This window comes from Erpetoichthys calabaricus, chromosome 2 (assembly GCF_900747795.2).
Source record: "Erpetoichthys calabaricus chromosome 2, fErpCal1.3, whole genome shotgun sequence".
NCBI lineage: Eukaryota > Metazoa > Chordata > Cladistia > Polypteriformes > Polypteridae > Erpetoichthys > Erpetoichthys calabaricus.
Genome location: NC_041395.2, coordinates 40,792,724 through 40,809,149, shown reverse-complemented (window position 1 = coordinate 40,809,149; position 16,426 = coordinate 40,792,724). Strand labels below are relative to the sequence as shown.

Genomic DNA, 16,426 nt, shown 5'->3' with positions numbered 1-16,426 from the left:
AGAATTTAAGCTTTCAAGTAAGTCATTTTAAATAGAGCATGTCATATATCAGATACATTCATTTTCCCAAACCCAAGGTAGGCAACACTGGGTGCAAGGCAGAATCCATATCTGGTCGGGTCATCAGTATATGCAGTATTAACCCAATTCTAAATTTTATTTGTGTGTGTATATATATATATATATATATATATATATATATATATACACACACACACACACACACACAAGTACTGTATATGTGATATTTATTTTTATTAATCTTACTGTGATTTAAAAACAGACTGAAGTACTTAAGTTCTAGGACTGTTTTAAGTACCTGGTGTTTGTTTAAGTCAGAGCTGTGACCACATAAAAAAGCAGCAGATTTGTGAAAGTCTGTCACTTCATTCTTGGCGGCACTATACCTGCGTACACCCAGGATCTGAACCACAGAGCACAACAGTAAGATGTCCAGGCAAGAGTCACAGAGACTTCAGTCCACCTTGACACTCCGAGCTCCTCTTCTGCAGTTTATTCGAGCAGACACCCACCGTTATACAGGCAGAAGGGGTTTCCTCCTCTGCCTGGTATTACATAAAACGACTCAATACGGCATGGAACAAAATTCATGGCGCACTCATTTGTCAAGAAGAGTAGACACACAGGCGACTCCTCGCGTCTGTTAAGAGTCACCTGTTCATGAACAATTGGGGAAGTTGAGGCTAACTGGAAAAAACACCACTACTGTACTACAAATGTACAAGACTCCTCGACATTATGACATCCCGTGTGACGGCTGTCATTATACGCAGCGATTAAACTTACCTCGTCTCCAACTCGTCTGCCATTGCCAATCCAGAACTCCGCTCATCGCCCACCATTTTCTGAGGACCGGTCACCTGTCAGAGTTGCCGCCGGTCTTCCGGCTGCTCCGATCCAAACCCGCTTACTCACCCTGACGCTATGAGTCTCCGCCCCTAGAGGATGGACCAATTATTATTCATAAAGGCGGGTCCCCCAAATGTGAACAGATTTTGATTGGCTATTTTCAAAGGAACTAACTGAATATTCATAAAGGATGGGAGAGGGAGAGAGAGAGAGTACGAGCATGAGTGTGTGTGTGTGTACTCGCCGAATGTAGTCACTTTATTGCCTTATGTTACAAAGACAACCGCATTTTTATTTGTAGTCGTCTGATCTTTATTCTTCTCGACTTATCAATCAACCCATTCTCTGAATTCTCACTTTTGGTTAATGGAGACGGGAAACAAGTACAGTACCTGTTTATCTTCCCCAATTTTTCTTTTAATCACAGGTCGCTATAAACTATGGATTGTTACTGTGCTCGTTGCTGTGAACGGGTTTTCCTTACTAAATTTTCCTATTTTTCCATCTTGTCTGCCGATCGCTGACCCTTGTTTCTTCTCGAAAGATCCAATATTCGAATCATGTTTGTAGTTGAACCTTCTAAGTCTGTTTGACTCTAGTTCGCCAGGCTTCCAAATATTGATAGTGGATGTTTTATCACTGATCCTGATTTTGCTGCTATTTTTTAGATATGTAAATACAATATAATTCTTCACAGGTGCTGACATATTCTAATTTTGGTGTAACAGACTGAAACCTGCAGATCCAGAAGCATGTCAATCTCACTTATATTATTTGCAGGACAGAGCAGTTGTCTGCATCATCCCTGTTGTTCTGTCACTCAAGGATTTTTTTCTTTTTCTCTAATACATGTGCATTCACACAGGTGATCGCTGGTTTCACAAACTCAGCCTCTTGTTCAGGGCTGTCCCTTTCAGTGGTCAATTGGTTCGGTTGTCCTGAGTCCTGCTTAGGGGTTAGAGATGATTCTTGAGGGCCTTGCACCTTACCCCCTTTTTTCTGAACATCATTCAAATTCAAGTTTGAATTTAACCTTTAGCGATTGCCCAAGCAATACACTGTAGCTGTTCCCTTACTACAACCCTGGGTAAAAGAGTATTTTAAAGCCTCCATCACCAGTGCTTTATCTTGTAGGTTTTCTTGTTAGCATGGCTGTCCCTGTGTATGTCTGTTTCCTGTATTTATGCGGGTAGACCTCTGTTCAGGTCTTTGGCCTCCAGCTGTGTGAGTTTAAAGCAGCATACCAGCCTTGTGTGCCATGCTGGCAGAACAAGCAGTTTGAGATCTTGAAAAACATAGATGAAGTGGGTTAATTTTGCCAGAAATTCCAATTAACGAACGCCTTAAGAGAGATGCTGTTAACTGATATTTTTGCTGTTCTGTTATTTACGGGTTGGAAAATGGATGGATGGATGGATGGATGTTATTTGTTTTGTTTTGCTAGCCTGATTATAAACAAGAATGAAGTTATCTATCTATTCACAGCTGCTTATTCATATATGTCTGTGGTTATCTGAAAATCCACTATTTTAAAAGGTACACACTAATATGTGTCATTATTGTGATCAATAACTCGAAAGATACAATTTGAAATTTTTATTCTATTTGACATTTGCCTGCCCAGATATGTAAACGCTTGTCAGATTCATTGGCCTATCTGTCACACTCTCACATCTGTTATACTGGACAGGAGGAACTGCAATGTTTAAATTGTTCATTTGCACTGGACCACTTTTATTTTCATGAGTCTTCAACAAAAAGGAAACACCTGTTTTTATTTATTCATTTTTAACAACAACTATGCCATGAGAGAGACTGAGTGAATTGGCTGTGATCTCCAATGAAAAAGAACTAGTAGAAAGTTTGGATTGGTGGGATTAAGCTGCAGTACAGGTACAAAAATACAATCTTTTAAAATAACCTACTGCAATTCTCACAAATAAGCCTTAAATTCTGCATAAATAATACTGATCTGCATAAATGATACCGATATTTAAGAATTTAGAATGTGCTATGCATCACATAATGTACATTATGGCCAAAAAATGTTGCTTTTCTTGGTAAACAACACCAAATAAGACAAAATTCCCAATTATTTTTGCTGGATACAGTATATTTATATACTATACACATACTGTACATATACATGTGTGTATATATACTGTACATTATATATGTATACATATACACAATACATAACATATACTGTAAACAGTATAAATACTGTTTACAGTATTTATGTACATCTATATAAATATAAATTATAATACCCTCCTGTGCGTTTTTGATGTTATTTATTTAATTTGCACACTTGGGCCCTCATTTTAACCCTCAGATCCCATTTTGTCTGTCTGTTCACCAAAAACACAAAAACAGCTCAGCTGATTTACACAATATTTTGTATGTAGGTTGCTGTTGGTCCAACCCAAAGGGTGTTTCAAAAATTTGGAGGGATTGATATGTAGAGCAAAAAAAAAACACTCCACAACAGCTAAGTAGAAGTTCATGATATTTTATATGCTTATGATTGTTGATACAACTTAAATTTGAGACTTTAAGACAGATAAATGGGGTTGGAATAGGAAGAGGTGCAAAGCCAAAACCACATTATCACCCCAAAAACATTCATCTGATGGTAATGAATTTGTTATATAATACAGTGAAGGCTGTAGTCCACTGAATTGATTCAATGGAAACAGCGGCAGGGAGCAGATGTGGTGTGATGGGTGACTAACATAAAAATCACATATCATCAAATGTCTAATTTTATTTTGTACTTACATTATTCTACAACTCTACAGAAACCATGTATAACACCAGTTGAGTGGATGTTCATGACATTTTGAAATGTATATTATGGTTAACCCAGCTTATCACAGAGAGTTTGTGAAGTATTAAAAGTTTCATTATGAATAGGGGCTCAATAGAGGGAAACGTTGTTTTGTCCTGCTTACATGTCATATCAGTGATTCAATTACTCAACATGTCATCCAGCTTGTTAATTTGGAATTCAGTAGTGGCCATTCACCCTTAGCCAGTCAGCATTAAAGATGTCCTTTACATCGTAATAGAATGACTAAATGCTCAAGAACAGAAACCCAATTATATCAAAGTCACCAAGCCCTCCTCACCACTGCATCAGGACACCATGCAGCCTGTAAAGTGATGCAGGAACAAACATACACAAATGTAAACAGACATCAAGCCATCACTATTATCCATCCATCCATCCATTATCCAACCCACTATATCATAACTACAGGGTCACGGGGGTCTGCTGGAGCCAATCCCAGCCAACACAGGTCGCAAGGCAGGAAACAAAACCCTGGGCAGGGCGCCAGCCCACCACAGGGCACACACACCCACCTAGCACACACTAGGGACAATTTAGGATCACCAGTGCACCTAACCTGCATGTCTTTGGACTGTGGGAGGAAACTGGAACATCTACAGGAAACCCATGCAGACACGGGGAGAACATGCAAACTCCACGCAGGGAGGACCAGGGAAGTGAACCCGGGTCTCCTAACTGTGAGGCAGCAGCGCTACCCACTGCACCACTGTGCCGCCCCCATCACTATTAGTTTAGATATATTATGTTTCTTGGTTTTTGCCTGGCTATTATTTCATGTCTGCTGCATACTTAACTGGGAAAAATAACTGAGTTTTGACAAAATATGATCAGTGATCCTAATGCATTAGATAGATAGATAGATAGATAGATAGATAGATAGATAGATAGATAGATAGATAGATAGATAGATAGATAGATAGATAGATAGATAGATAGATAGATAGATAGATAGATAGATAGATAGATAGATAGATAGATAGATAGATACTTTATTAATCCCAAAGGGAAATTCACATACTCCAGCAGCAGCATACTGATACAAAAAACAATATTAAATTAAAGATTGATAACAATGCAGGTAAAAACAGACAATAACTTTGTATAATGTTAACATTTACCCCCTCGGGTGGAATTGAAGAGTCGCATAGTTTGGGGGAGGAACAATCTCCTCAGTCTGTCAGTGGAGCAGGACAGAGACAGCAGTCTGTCGCTGAAGCTGCTCCTCTGTCTGGAGATGACACTGTTTAGTGGATGCAGTGGAGTCTCCATAATTGATAGGAGCCTGCTGAGCACCCGTTGCTCTGCCACAGATGTCAAACTGTCCAGCTCCATGCCAACAATAGAGCCTGCCTTCCTCACCAGTTTGTCCAGGCATGAGGCGTCCTTCTTCTTAATGCTGCCTCTCCAGCACACCACCGCGTAGAAGAGGGCACTCACCACAACCGTCTGATAGAACATCTGCAGCATCTTATTGCAGATGTTGAAGGACGCCAGCCTTCTAAGGAAGTATAACTGGCTCTGTTCTTTCTTACACAGAGCATCAGTATTGGCAGTCCTGACTCAGCTGTGGTTAGCAGGGCACATCTTGTGACAGACAGGTGGGATGGAATGGCGTCCTGACAATGCTGGACCTTATTCCCTTTCCAGCACAATAGGTGGTCACAGGCAAGGAGTTCCCTGTCTCAGCCAGGAGGCACATATGTCATGCCAACATGGAAGGACAAATGGATGGATTGGCATCTGTTTGGACAGAGGACCTTTGCCTAGCCGGGAGGCCATTGTGGTAGGACATGGTGAGACAGTCATCAAAGATTGTATAAACAGCATCCTGGGCCAGTGTACCTATACACACACACACCTGCAGGGCAAGCTGAGAACTGTATTCCTGTGGAGAAGCTCTGCTGGGTCTGGGGGAGCTGCAAGGAATGGCTGTCCCTACTTTGTGGGGCTTCCATCTGACCCGCAAATGTTTCTTCCATGCAGAATCCTGACATCAGAAGTACATCTGGGTCCTGCATAAATGGAACCACCTCACATCATTCATGGGAGTCAGAGTCAGGAGAAGGGCAAAACCTGCCTTGAGGAAAGTGATGAAGGATAAAAAGAATAAGAATTGTGACTGTGTTACAGAAAAAGAACCCGTGAAAGGTATTGTGTATAAAAAAAGAATGCTAGTTGCCCACAAGGTTGTGTCTGAGGTTTGCGGATTGAGATGCCCCCTAGTGGTTACAAGCTTCAAATCTGACAAAAAAAACAGTGCTGGGGAGGTTGTGCTGGTAGCGTAATAATGACTGAAGATTGTAAAGATTATTATTGCTACCCCATTGCATTGCATCTGTAGACAACATACTGTAGTTCCACCTGAGGTGGTATATGGTCATGACAAAACTAGTGAGGTAAATGCTTCACTAAAGAAAAAGTTAAATGTAATGAGATGTAAGAATCAATCCTAGATTAATGGTTTTGTAGAAGAAGAATGTTCTCCTCAGCACCATGTATTTTGTGTGTTTAGTAAATTAGAATCTTTATAATAACTATTTTGTAACTTGCCAGTGAGAGACGCTTTGGCTTATGAACTAACAAAAATATGTTATTCCAGGGTTCAGGAGAAATAGTGTCCAGATGAATAAAATGTAAGCTGTTTCTTGTTTTTCCCTTTCTCAGAGTGAATGTTTCAGGGACAAGGTCACAAGGCTGCAGAAAGTACATGTGGTTTATGCAAAGGCGTCTCTCCTGTGCTTAGCTTCCAAAACACAGATAATGCTTAGCTCAACAGACATATTGTTTAACTTTACTGTTTTGATAAGGATGTTCTTTCTGTCTTATTAATCATGAGATGCTGAAGTATAAAAAACCCCTCCTGGCTTTTGATCAGGGTTCAATTGAGCTTTGCGGCAATAAGTTATACTCTTTTGAATCTCTACTTACTGCGACTCCGAATGAATAAATAAAGTGAATTGAGAAAATATTATCTGTCTGCTTTCCAGTGTGCCTTTTTCGTCCACAGTTTTTGGCGCCCGAACGTGGGGCAGGAGACGGGCAGACGACTCCCTGGGCGGGTTCGTCCAAGTGGACCGATTTCCGCGGATCGAGGACCAGCTCCGGTAAAAGTTAGGACTGGCCAACCTCGGGCGTTTTCCTGCTTGGGGAGTCGCTGACCTCCTCCTGACCGAAACGAAAAGCAACTGGATGGGATTTTTCCAGGCAGGCAGAAGGAGTCGCGGTGAGTAGATTCGGGGGATTCCCGTTGGTTTGACTGGTGTGCTGGAAGAAATAGAAGTATACGGGGAAAAGAAAAAAGAAAATAATAATAAAAGAGAATAAAAAATAAAAGCATGCTGAAAGAATAGAGAATCATACCGTATCGACCTAGAAGGGTTTTAGGGATTCATAGAGAGTGACGGCACAGTGTGAATGCTAGTAAGTCATCCCTTAAGAATTCGAGTAGAAAGGACCGAGTGGCACGTTCCTATATTAAGAGGAATAGGGGTGAAAGGGGCAGTTAGAGTACGTGTGAAATTTGGAAGAGGGGAGGTTGATTTCCACTTGTCGACTGGTTGATTTCCGGGGACGACAAGTGGGACGAGAAATAATCGGGGATTGAGTTGCTCTCTGTTGAAGGCCTGCCGCTTACTATGGGAAATTGTAATGGCACGCCAGTCAAACAGGTCCCCCAGGGTCCTCAAAACCTAATGTTAGAAGGATTATTTTCAGAGAATCACCAGGCTCCTAGTACACCGTCGGGATTGAAAGCGGGTCCCCTAAACAGTTAATAGAGAAGCAGACTGGGTTGGATTTAAAAAGGCATGTAAGAAGTAGAATAAGCAGAGGCGTAATAACCTGCTGGCTGCTGAAGTCAAAATACAAAAAAGACAAGGAAGAATTATTGCTAGCGTTGCAGAAAATGAAGATAGAGACAGCGCCCAAGCCTGAAAGTAAAAGAAAGCAGACCGAAAAGAAAGACCCCCTATACCCCGTAATCTGTCCACCCCCTCCTTACCAAAACTCCCCTGCTTCCACCTCCTGCACCCTCTTCTCCAACAACACCCCTGTTAACAGACGAACCGTCTGGAGCAGGTTTTTACAATGAACAATATCATTATGACCCATCCTCACATATTGACCCTAAAGAAGATAATTCAGATCATTCACAAGATGCTACTGGATTGTAATGGCAGAAATTAAAAGAGTCATCTGTCTCCCAGCGCACGAGCAGTCGGTGGACTGCAATTTGTGGAGCTGTTACAGCAGCTGGATAACATGTATAAAACAAATGCTGCAGAGTGGACACAGGTGCTCCGTCGACAGCTGAGCACCACATGGGCAACTGTAAATCACGGTGATCATAACGGTGTCCCTTGGTGTTGGAATGAAGGTCCTTTCCTCGCCCAGTGAGAGCCTTTGAAAGGAGCCCTGGCAGAAAAATATAAAAAAAAAAGGCACAAACTGGTCACTAATTTCAGCCGGCTCACCGATTGCAAGATCTGATGGCTAATCACTCTGGGCTAGACAATACAAACGATAGAACTCGTGCTGCAGTGCCTCCTTTCATCTCGAGACTGAGAAGTGACATTCAAAGCAAAGTCTGCATGTCCTGCAAAAAGGCTGGAAGACCGCAACGTTCGAGGAAGACAAGCGTCATGCAGAGCATGCTGACAGTCAGACTAAATTAAAAGAGTCAGACACACAGACCAAACTTTTGGCTGCACAAATAAATTACTATACTGGAAGAACTGACCTGGCTAGGGGGAGAGGACGCGGAAAATTCTTTGGAGGTCGAGGGCGAGGGCACGGAAGAGGACGCGGGTTCCATTTATCAAACCCTAAAAATCGTTTTGCTCAGATGCCTAACCCTTCGGAGCAGACGCCAGCGTCATATGCCTGTTACGGCTGCGGTGAACTTGGACATTTTAGACGCAACTGCCCACACAAGCGCCTCCGTCACCCCCTCTCCCTGAGCCTAATGACATTCCTTGGTCCTAAGAAATATCAGGGACCCCAGCCACTTTTTCCAGTTTCCTTTGCTTACTCATTATGCTGAAACTGATCTTTTATTGACTTTAATGGCAAAGAAACTGCCTTTGAAATGGACACAGGAGCCACGCGCTGAAGGAGGTTCCTGTGCAATTACAGCTCAGCATTAACAGTTTCATTATTGACTCATTGCTTTCTGTTAAATCATTTGTGCCCTGTGAAACTGCTGGGATGGGATCTTATGACTTAATTGTCAGTCTCAATTTTGTTTACCTGACAAAGAATTTTTGCTGCTCCATTCCTAAGCTCCTGTGCCAAAACTTCACACCCCAAGCCCTCTTTTACAGTCTGGACCCTGAACATCTCCCTGCACACCTTCCTCTTGAAAGCCCTTCATTCTTTCCCCTCATGCCTATTTTCCTCACTTACAAGTCCCGGACACCCTGCCTTATACTGCCCAGTATTTCCCTACTGAAGTGGACACACCTTGGTTAGAATCTTTTCTTTCCTCCAGCACATGCCCTGAAACTTTGCACATTCCATGTATTTTTGTTGTCTACTAAAGCAGTTGCTTCAGTGCACCTCACATATTCACAAAGCGTTTTCTATTTAGGAGATTTGGTTCCCCATGTTTCCTTAGCACTGTGGTCCCAAGGGAAAAATGATTATGGAAGGATAGCACACTGAGCCACTGGTGATTTTCTCAAAATCTTCCTTCCGCCCGTACCGTGTCCAGGATCCTCTGTCTCTAGAGGCAGAGGCTGGCATCGCCGCCGTACATTCTGATGTCGTGAGGCGAGGAGCAATTATTCCAATTATATACTCTCCAGTCAACTCCCCCATTTTTTCCTGTAAAAAAGGCTGACGGGTCCTATGACAAGTTAACTCTGCAGTTTTTTTCCTAGAACACCTATTGTTCCTAATCCTTCCACTATTCTTTCCACGATGCCCCCATCCGCCCGGTACTTCTCTGTTCTTGACCTTGCTAACGCTTTCTTTTCCATTTCCCGTGCACCCTGATTCTCAATTCTGGGTTGCTTTTACCTTTCAAAACCGCCGATGGACCTGGACCGTCATGCCTCAGGGATATACTGAAGCCCCTTGTGTTTATGGTTTTGGCCAGAAAAAGATAATAAATTGATACAGTATATAGATAAGAAAAAAGAAAAGAAAAATAAAATAAATAAACAACAAGTGCACATGATACTCAGAAAATTGCTATTCTTTTTAGGTGAAAATGGCCATAAAAAAGTGTCGAAGAAAGAAAAAAAAAAAACTGCAGTTACTTCAAGCTATCGTTAAATATTTAGGTCATGACATTTCTTGCGATACAAGAGCTCTCTCTAGCGGCCGTTTAACCATCATTCAAAACCTTCCAAGACCGGTCACAAAACAACAGGTTAAGTCAGTATATTTCTCTGTGGCTGCATAGCTTTTGGTGGGAATGTTTTCTTGTTGTAGAGTTGTGCTGTGTGTTTCCCGAGATGGATTATCTTTGTTTACAGTTGGCACTTGGGTCGCCACGGAAATTAGTGTTTCCTTGTTGTCGCTGACCCGGTCCCGCCTTGGACTTTTCCATGATCTGGAGGCTAGCATGTATGGCACCACGGTGAGATGAATTCCTAATTTAAAAGTAGTACCAGCTTGCGGCCTGAGAAGTTGTTTGATTGTAAGTTTTTCAGGAGGAGCACAGCCTTTACAAAATCTACCTAACACTGCCATCTGGCTGCATGCAGTGGTATAGCAGGCTGACAAGGCTCTATGTGATTAAAAAAAATAAATAAATCAATAAATAAATAATAATAAAAATGCATTACTCTCACTGACCATATTCTCGTCCATTCACTGTGTTCGTGGACGAAAAAGGGGGGATTAATGAATGCAGTTTTAACGCAACCACATACAGACAAACAAAGTGCTCATGAGCCCCCTAACAGTAAAGGTACCTCACGCCGTTCATTTTATTTTAGTACAGGCTAAAACCTCACATCTCACAACTACAAGAGCAATACACTATCAAAATGTACTCTATACTTTGTCCAATGTCACTGTTGAAAGATGCTCTACCTTAAATCCAGCCACTCTTCTTCCAACTGAAGAAGACGGAGAGCCACATGACTGTCATGATGAAATAGCTAAAGTTGTAAAGCCTAGACCAGACCTACACGAAACACCGTTAGATATTGGAGAATTAATTTTTGTGGACGGATGTTCTTTGCGATTGGAAAATGGAACACCCTTGACCAGCTATGCAGTAGTGAAAGGTGGCCACCTGCTGGAAGCAAACCGAATTTCATCAAATTTAAGCGCGCAGGCAGCTGAATTGATAGCTATCACCCAACCATGTCAGTTGTCCGAAGGGAAAATTATAACAATCTATACGGATTCCAGATATGCTTTTGGAGTCTGCCATGATCATGGAGCCTTATGGAAATTAAGAGGATTTAAGACCAGCGCTGGCAAACCGATCCAACATCAAAAACTGATTGAATCCCTCTTAGAAGCTATAACTAAACCATCAAAGTTAGCGATTGTTAAATGTCAAGCTCACATAGGAAAACAAGATCCTGTCAGCAAAGGAAACGAATTAGCTGATCACTTTGCTAAACAGGCTGCATATAATAACACACCAATTTCTTTATTCCAACAGAGAAATAACCAGGACCCTGATAATCAACTTGTTTCTTTACAGAGTGCAGCCACGGACAGAGAAAAAGAAAATGGTCCAAAGAATGGTCCCTCTCTTATGGAGTCTGGACCCATAGGCAAACTAACAAACCTTTCCTCCCAAAGGCTTCTCTGCAGAGCAGTTCTGCAGATGCTGTGCATTATGTCAAAAGTCTAATGTAGGAAAGGGCACCCAGGTAAGTCCAGGTAAGTCCCGCCGTTACACCTAATCCAATGGGTCCGTTTGAACACCTCCAAATGGATTTCATTGAACTAACTCCGTCTAAAGGTTACCGTTATTGTCTAGTAATTGTTGATGTGTTCTCCCGATGGGTAGAAGCTTTTCCTGCTAAACACGCTGATGCTAAAACTGTAGCCAAAGCTTTAATCAAAGAAATTATTCCTAGGTGGGGCATACCACAGAAATTACAAACTGATAATGGCACCCTAAAATCTAAATTAGCAAAAATCTGTGAGCAGACAAATTTATCCTGGCCAGACACTTTGCCTCTGGCCTTAATGAGATTGAGGGGTAGAACACACCGGCTATTAGGACTGTCGCCGTTTGAAATTCTGACCGGACGACAAATGTTAACCTGCATACTGTGGACAATGATCTTCTCTCTTGTCTTACAGGTCTCTGAGCTTCTCTGAAAGAAGTCCACGAGCAGGTTAACCAGGCCTGGAGGACTAATCTTCCATCTAAAGACACGCCGATTCCCTTAGGCACTTGGATCCTCGTCCATGACACTCGGACGAAACATTGGCATCAGCCGAGGTGGAGAGGACCGTTCCAAGTTCTTCTATCCACACCACATGCAGTGAAAATGGAAGGATTGCCCGCCTGGATTCACGCCTCACATTGCAAGAGATGGCACCCTTGATTGCTGTGCTACTATGCTTTCTTTTCCCTTGTCTACTGCCCTGGTCACCTTGACTTTCCTGTTAGGAATCACCACATCAGTGCAGGTTGATTTCTGCTCTATTATCAACTGTGGGACTGGTCGACAAGCCCAGTGGACCTGGTCTGACAAATACGTGTGTATGACTGTTACGAAGTATTATTAGGGAAGTAACTGCGACAACTGGCAATGGGTTTTTGCTAACACTGGAACTGAGAACTGGGGTTCTCAACCTTTTGAGGCCCAAAAATACGGTTTGAAAAATCGATTTTCTATCATAAAAGGACATGCTTCTCATAAATGTGTTGACAACCATTGTAACCCCTTGATCATCATTTTGAAGAACTCCTCTTTACATGACTCTGGAACCTATATATTAGGGGCATATGTATCTGGAACAGACCCTTTAGGGAGATTTCTGATTAAGATTGACAATCCTGTTACTAACACCTCATTCTCCTGCACACACACCTGTCTCCCCAACTTCTGGTTCAGACTTTTCTTCTGTTAAGATTATGAATATTTCCACCCTCTCATCCACTTTTTCAATTGAAACTGGCTATGGCGATCAGAATCGTTGGTTACAGTGGGTATTATATTCGGCTAAGCAAGTAAATCAATCTGATTGCTACGCCTGTGCTATGGCCAGGCCACATTTGGCTACCATCCCTTTCCCTCTTTCTAATATTTACCCTGTTGGTCTTCCTTGTCTCCTTGCCCTTTTTACCTCTCCGTCCACACCAAAAGACTCTAACTACATTACACTTTCTCTCCTCTTTCCCCCCCACTTCTCATATGACTCTCCCGATGTTCCAGTCTCATGAAGGCAATTATACCTGCTTCTCTAGTAATTATAGTTCCCCCTTCCGAGGTACTAATGTTGGTCATATCCCTTCTTCCTTCTGTTCCCAGACTTTCCAGGTTAACTCCACCTCATTTAATTCTACATTATCACTTTTCCTGTTGACACAGTCCACTCCGCGTGCTGATATTTGGTGGATGTGCAGTAGATTAAAATTACTTGATATTCTTCCCCCTGTTTGGACTGGCACATGCACATTAACCCAACTTGTTATGCCATTCCACCTCCTCCCTTTGAATTCTCCTCGCGTGTCGTCCAGCTCTGGCCGACGTCGTCGACCCCGCTCTGCTGACCCCTCCACATTCTCTCTTCACGGCCCTGGCGTTTACTTTGATTCCATTGGTGTCCCTTGTGGAGTCCCTGATAAATTTCAAGCGCGAGATCAAGTTGCTGCCGGATTTGAGTCTATTTTCCCCCAAGTTACAATAAATAAAAATGTAGATTGGATTAATTACTTATATTACAACCAACAGCGTTTCCTGAATTTTACTAAAGAGGCTGTTGAAGGGATACATGAACAGCTTGATAGAACATCCCTTATGACTTGGCAAAATCGATTAGCATTAGATATGCTCCTTGCTGAAAAGGGGGGTGTATGTGCTCTGTTTGGTGATGCGTGCTGCACTTACATCCCTAATCATACAGCTCCCGATGGATCAATCACCTGTGCTTTGCCAGGTTTAACTGCCCTTTCAAATAAATTAGCTACCACTTCTGGCATTTCTAGCCCCTGGGGCTGATGGCTCAGGTCAGTTTTTATTTCACTAGCCGTTGCTTTTATCATTCTGTTGCTTGTGGCCTGCTGTGTAGTCCCCCTAATTAGATATCTTGTGTCCCAGTATTTCACTGCCTCCGTGGCCAAGGCTTATATGTTACACGAAGAATGCATGCTTCCCATTTCTTCCTCCTTTCCTTCCACTCCTTCCCCTTCTCCTACTCTCTCCCTTGTTACTCCTATGTCACCCATATTTTTGTTGGTTCAAAAAGGGGGGAATGTAGAAGAAGAATGTTCTCCTCAGCACCATGTATTTTGTGTGTTTAGTAAATTAGAATCTTTATAATAACTATTTTGTAACTTGCCAGTGAGAGACGCTTTGGCTTATGAACTAACAAAAATATGTTATTCCAGGGTTCAGGAGAAATAGTGTCCAGATGAATAAAATGTAAGCTGTTTCTTGTTTTTCCCTTTCTCAGAGTGAATGTTTCAGGGACAAGGTCACAAGGCTGCAGAAAGTACATTTGGTTTATGCAAAGGCGTCTCTCCTGTGCTTAGCTTCCAAAACACAGATAATGCTTAGCTCAACAGACATATTGTTTAACTTTACTGTTTTGATAAGGATGTTCTTTCTGTCTTATTAATCATGAGATGCTGAAGTATAAAAAACCCCTCCTGGCTTTTGATCAGGGTTCAATTGAGCTTTGCAGCAATAAGTTATACTCTTTTGAATCTCTACTTACTGCGACTCCGAATGAATAAATAAAGTGAATTGAGAAAATATTATCTGTCTGCTTTCCAGTGTGCCTTTTTCGTCCACAGTTTGAAATGCAAGCATATTAATCACTATGCCACCATCACAACCTGCATCATGCAGTTTCTCCATTAACAGATCACATTGTAGTGTTTAATTCCATTCCCTCTTACCCTGAGCTCTATCTGGGGATTGAGGTGGTGACGTAAGGCCAAAAGGTATATGAAAAAACCTTGCTTGTGATGTAACAAATTTCACGTCTGTGGCCTGAAAAACAAAGCTCTGCATGAAGAACAAATGAGCAGAGATTGTGCTTTATAGACACAGAGATTTATCTCACTCTTTGTCAATGCAATAATATATCAAATATTGTAAAACGGCCTTGATCTCCAAGCACGCGTGATCAGACACGAAGTATCAACTTTTATTTCTTTAAATAGGTTTCTGCCATGTACATTGCAAATGAGTAAACAAACCTGGATGCTTATTTAATACATAAAATAAGACACCAAGTAGCATGATGGATACTTCAAAGCTCAACTTCATAATAATTTGCAAAAGTGAGACAAACAGGGGCTGATATTGGGCAGAACATAAAGTTCTCATCATAATTGTTCTCACATTCTTAATGATCCATGGTTAACTTCCTCAGATGGCCTAATATTACAGACATTCTAAAGATGACGACGGTGTGACTTCACTCCCAAACCAATTTTTCCCAATTTTTCTCAACCATTGTTTTCACAGGAAATCTCAATGCTAATATGCAGATACTATATACACATTTTTAAAAGTCATAGAATAAAAAAATAATAACAAAACATTGACTTAACCATTCAGGAGTACAAGATACATACACAAAGGGCAAATACTATAATCTAAAAACATTTTTCTGATTTGGGATTGCATATTTTAATTTTCGCTACAAGAAGATTTTTCTATCTTTATATTTTCTGGTTCTGCTTTTTAACAATCAGCGACTCAAGGCCACCAGACAATGGAAGGTCATACACTACACTATCATTGTAAGTACAATACAATACAATTTATTTTTGTATAGCCCAAAATCACAGAAGAAGTGCAGCAATGGGCTTTAACAGGCCCTGCCTTTTGACAGCCCCTCAGCCTTGACTCTCTAAGAAGACAAGAAACAACTCCCAAAAGAACCGTTGTAGGGAAAAAATGGAAGAAACCTTGGGCAAAGCAGTTCAAAGAGAAGACCCCTTTCCAGGTAGGTTGGGTGTGCAGTGGGTGTCTAAAAAAGGGAGTAAATACAATACAATAGCCTACACAGAAGAGAACACAAGTAATACTCAATACAATATAATAGTGTAATAGAAATATTACAAGTACAGAGCAGAATTCAACAGTAGAATGATATCACATAATACAATTTGGATTTGTTCAAAGTAGGTTGAGATGTTTAAGTTATGAATAATAACATCACAAGTTTAGGGTTCTCCGTTGATGTGTAAAACATATGGGTTTCGACGATTTTAACAAATATATTTCTTACTCTCAAGTCACGCACGACGTTGTAAAATGTGGGGGTGCTGTCACAACACACGCGACGTAAATAGCCCTATCTGTTTTACGCATGCGTGAACAATACGGAATGTACGCTTTTCAATATGAATGGATTGCAGATTGGGCAGACACACAGATCCACGAGTACCTGTTACAGGAGGGTCCTGACCGTTCGTGTACTCTCTTAGGGCCCGGACCGCTCACAACGACGACAGATCGGATTGTGACAGCTGCCATTTGCCGTCAATTTAGATGCAGAATCATCTATGCTACTCTGGGTCTAAAACGAATTGTGTCGTCT

General features: G+C 41.6%; 1 protein-coding gene across 2 annotated transcripts in view; it reads right to left on the bottom strand.

Moving 5' to 3' along the window:
• The window catches only part of abhd4 (abhydrolase domain containing 4, N-acyl phospholipase B), a 72,693-nt gene extending 56,341 nt beyond the window's left edge, over positions 1–16,352 (bottom strand). Inside the window, exon 1 of one of the 2 annotated variants that reach the window (XM_028793659.2) lies at positions 16,274–16,352. Coding sequence is in view for 1 of the 2 variants with exons in the window: in XM_028793660.2 (XP_028649493.2) it covers positions 808–863 (56 nt within the window). In the remaining variant the exon portion in view is untranslated. Of the gene's footprint in view, positions 1–807; positions 951–16,273 lie in introns of those variants that run through there. The other variant, XM_028793660.2, reaches the window with a different exon arrangement.
• Between the last annotated feature and the right edge of the window lie 74 nt (positions 16,353–16,426).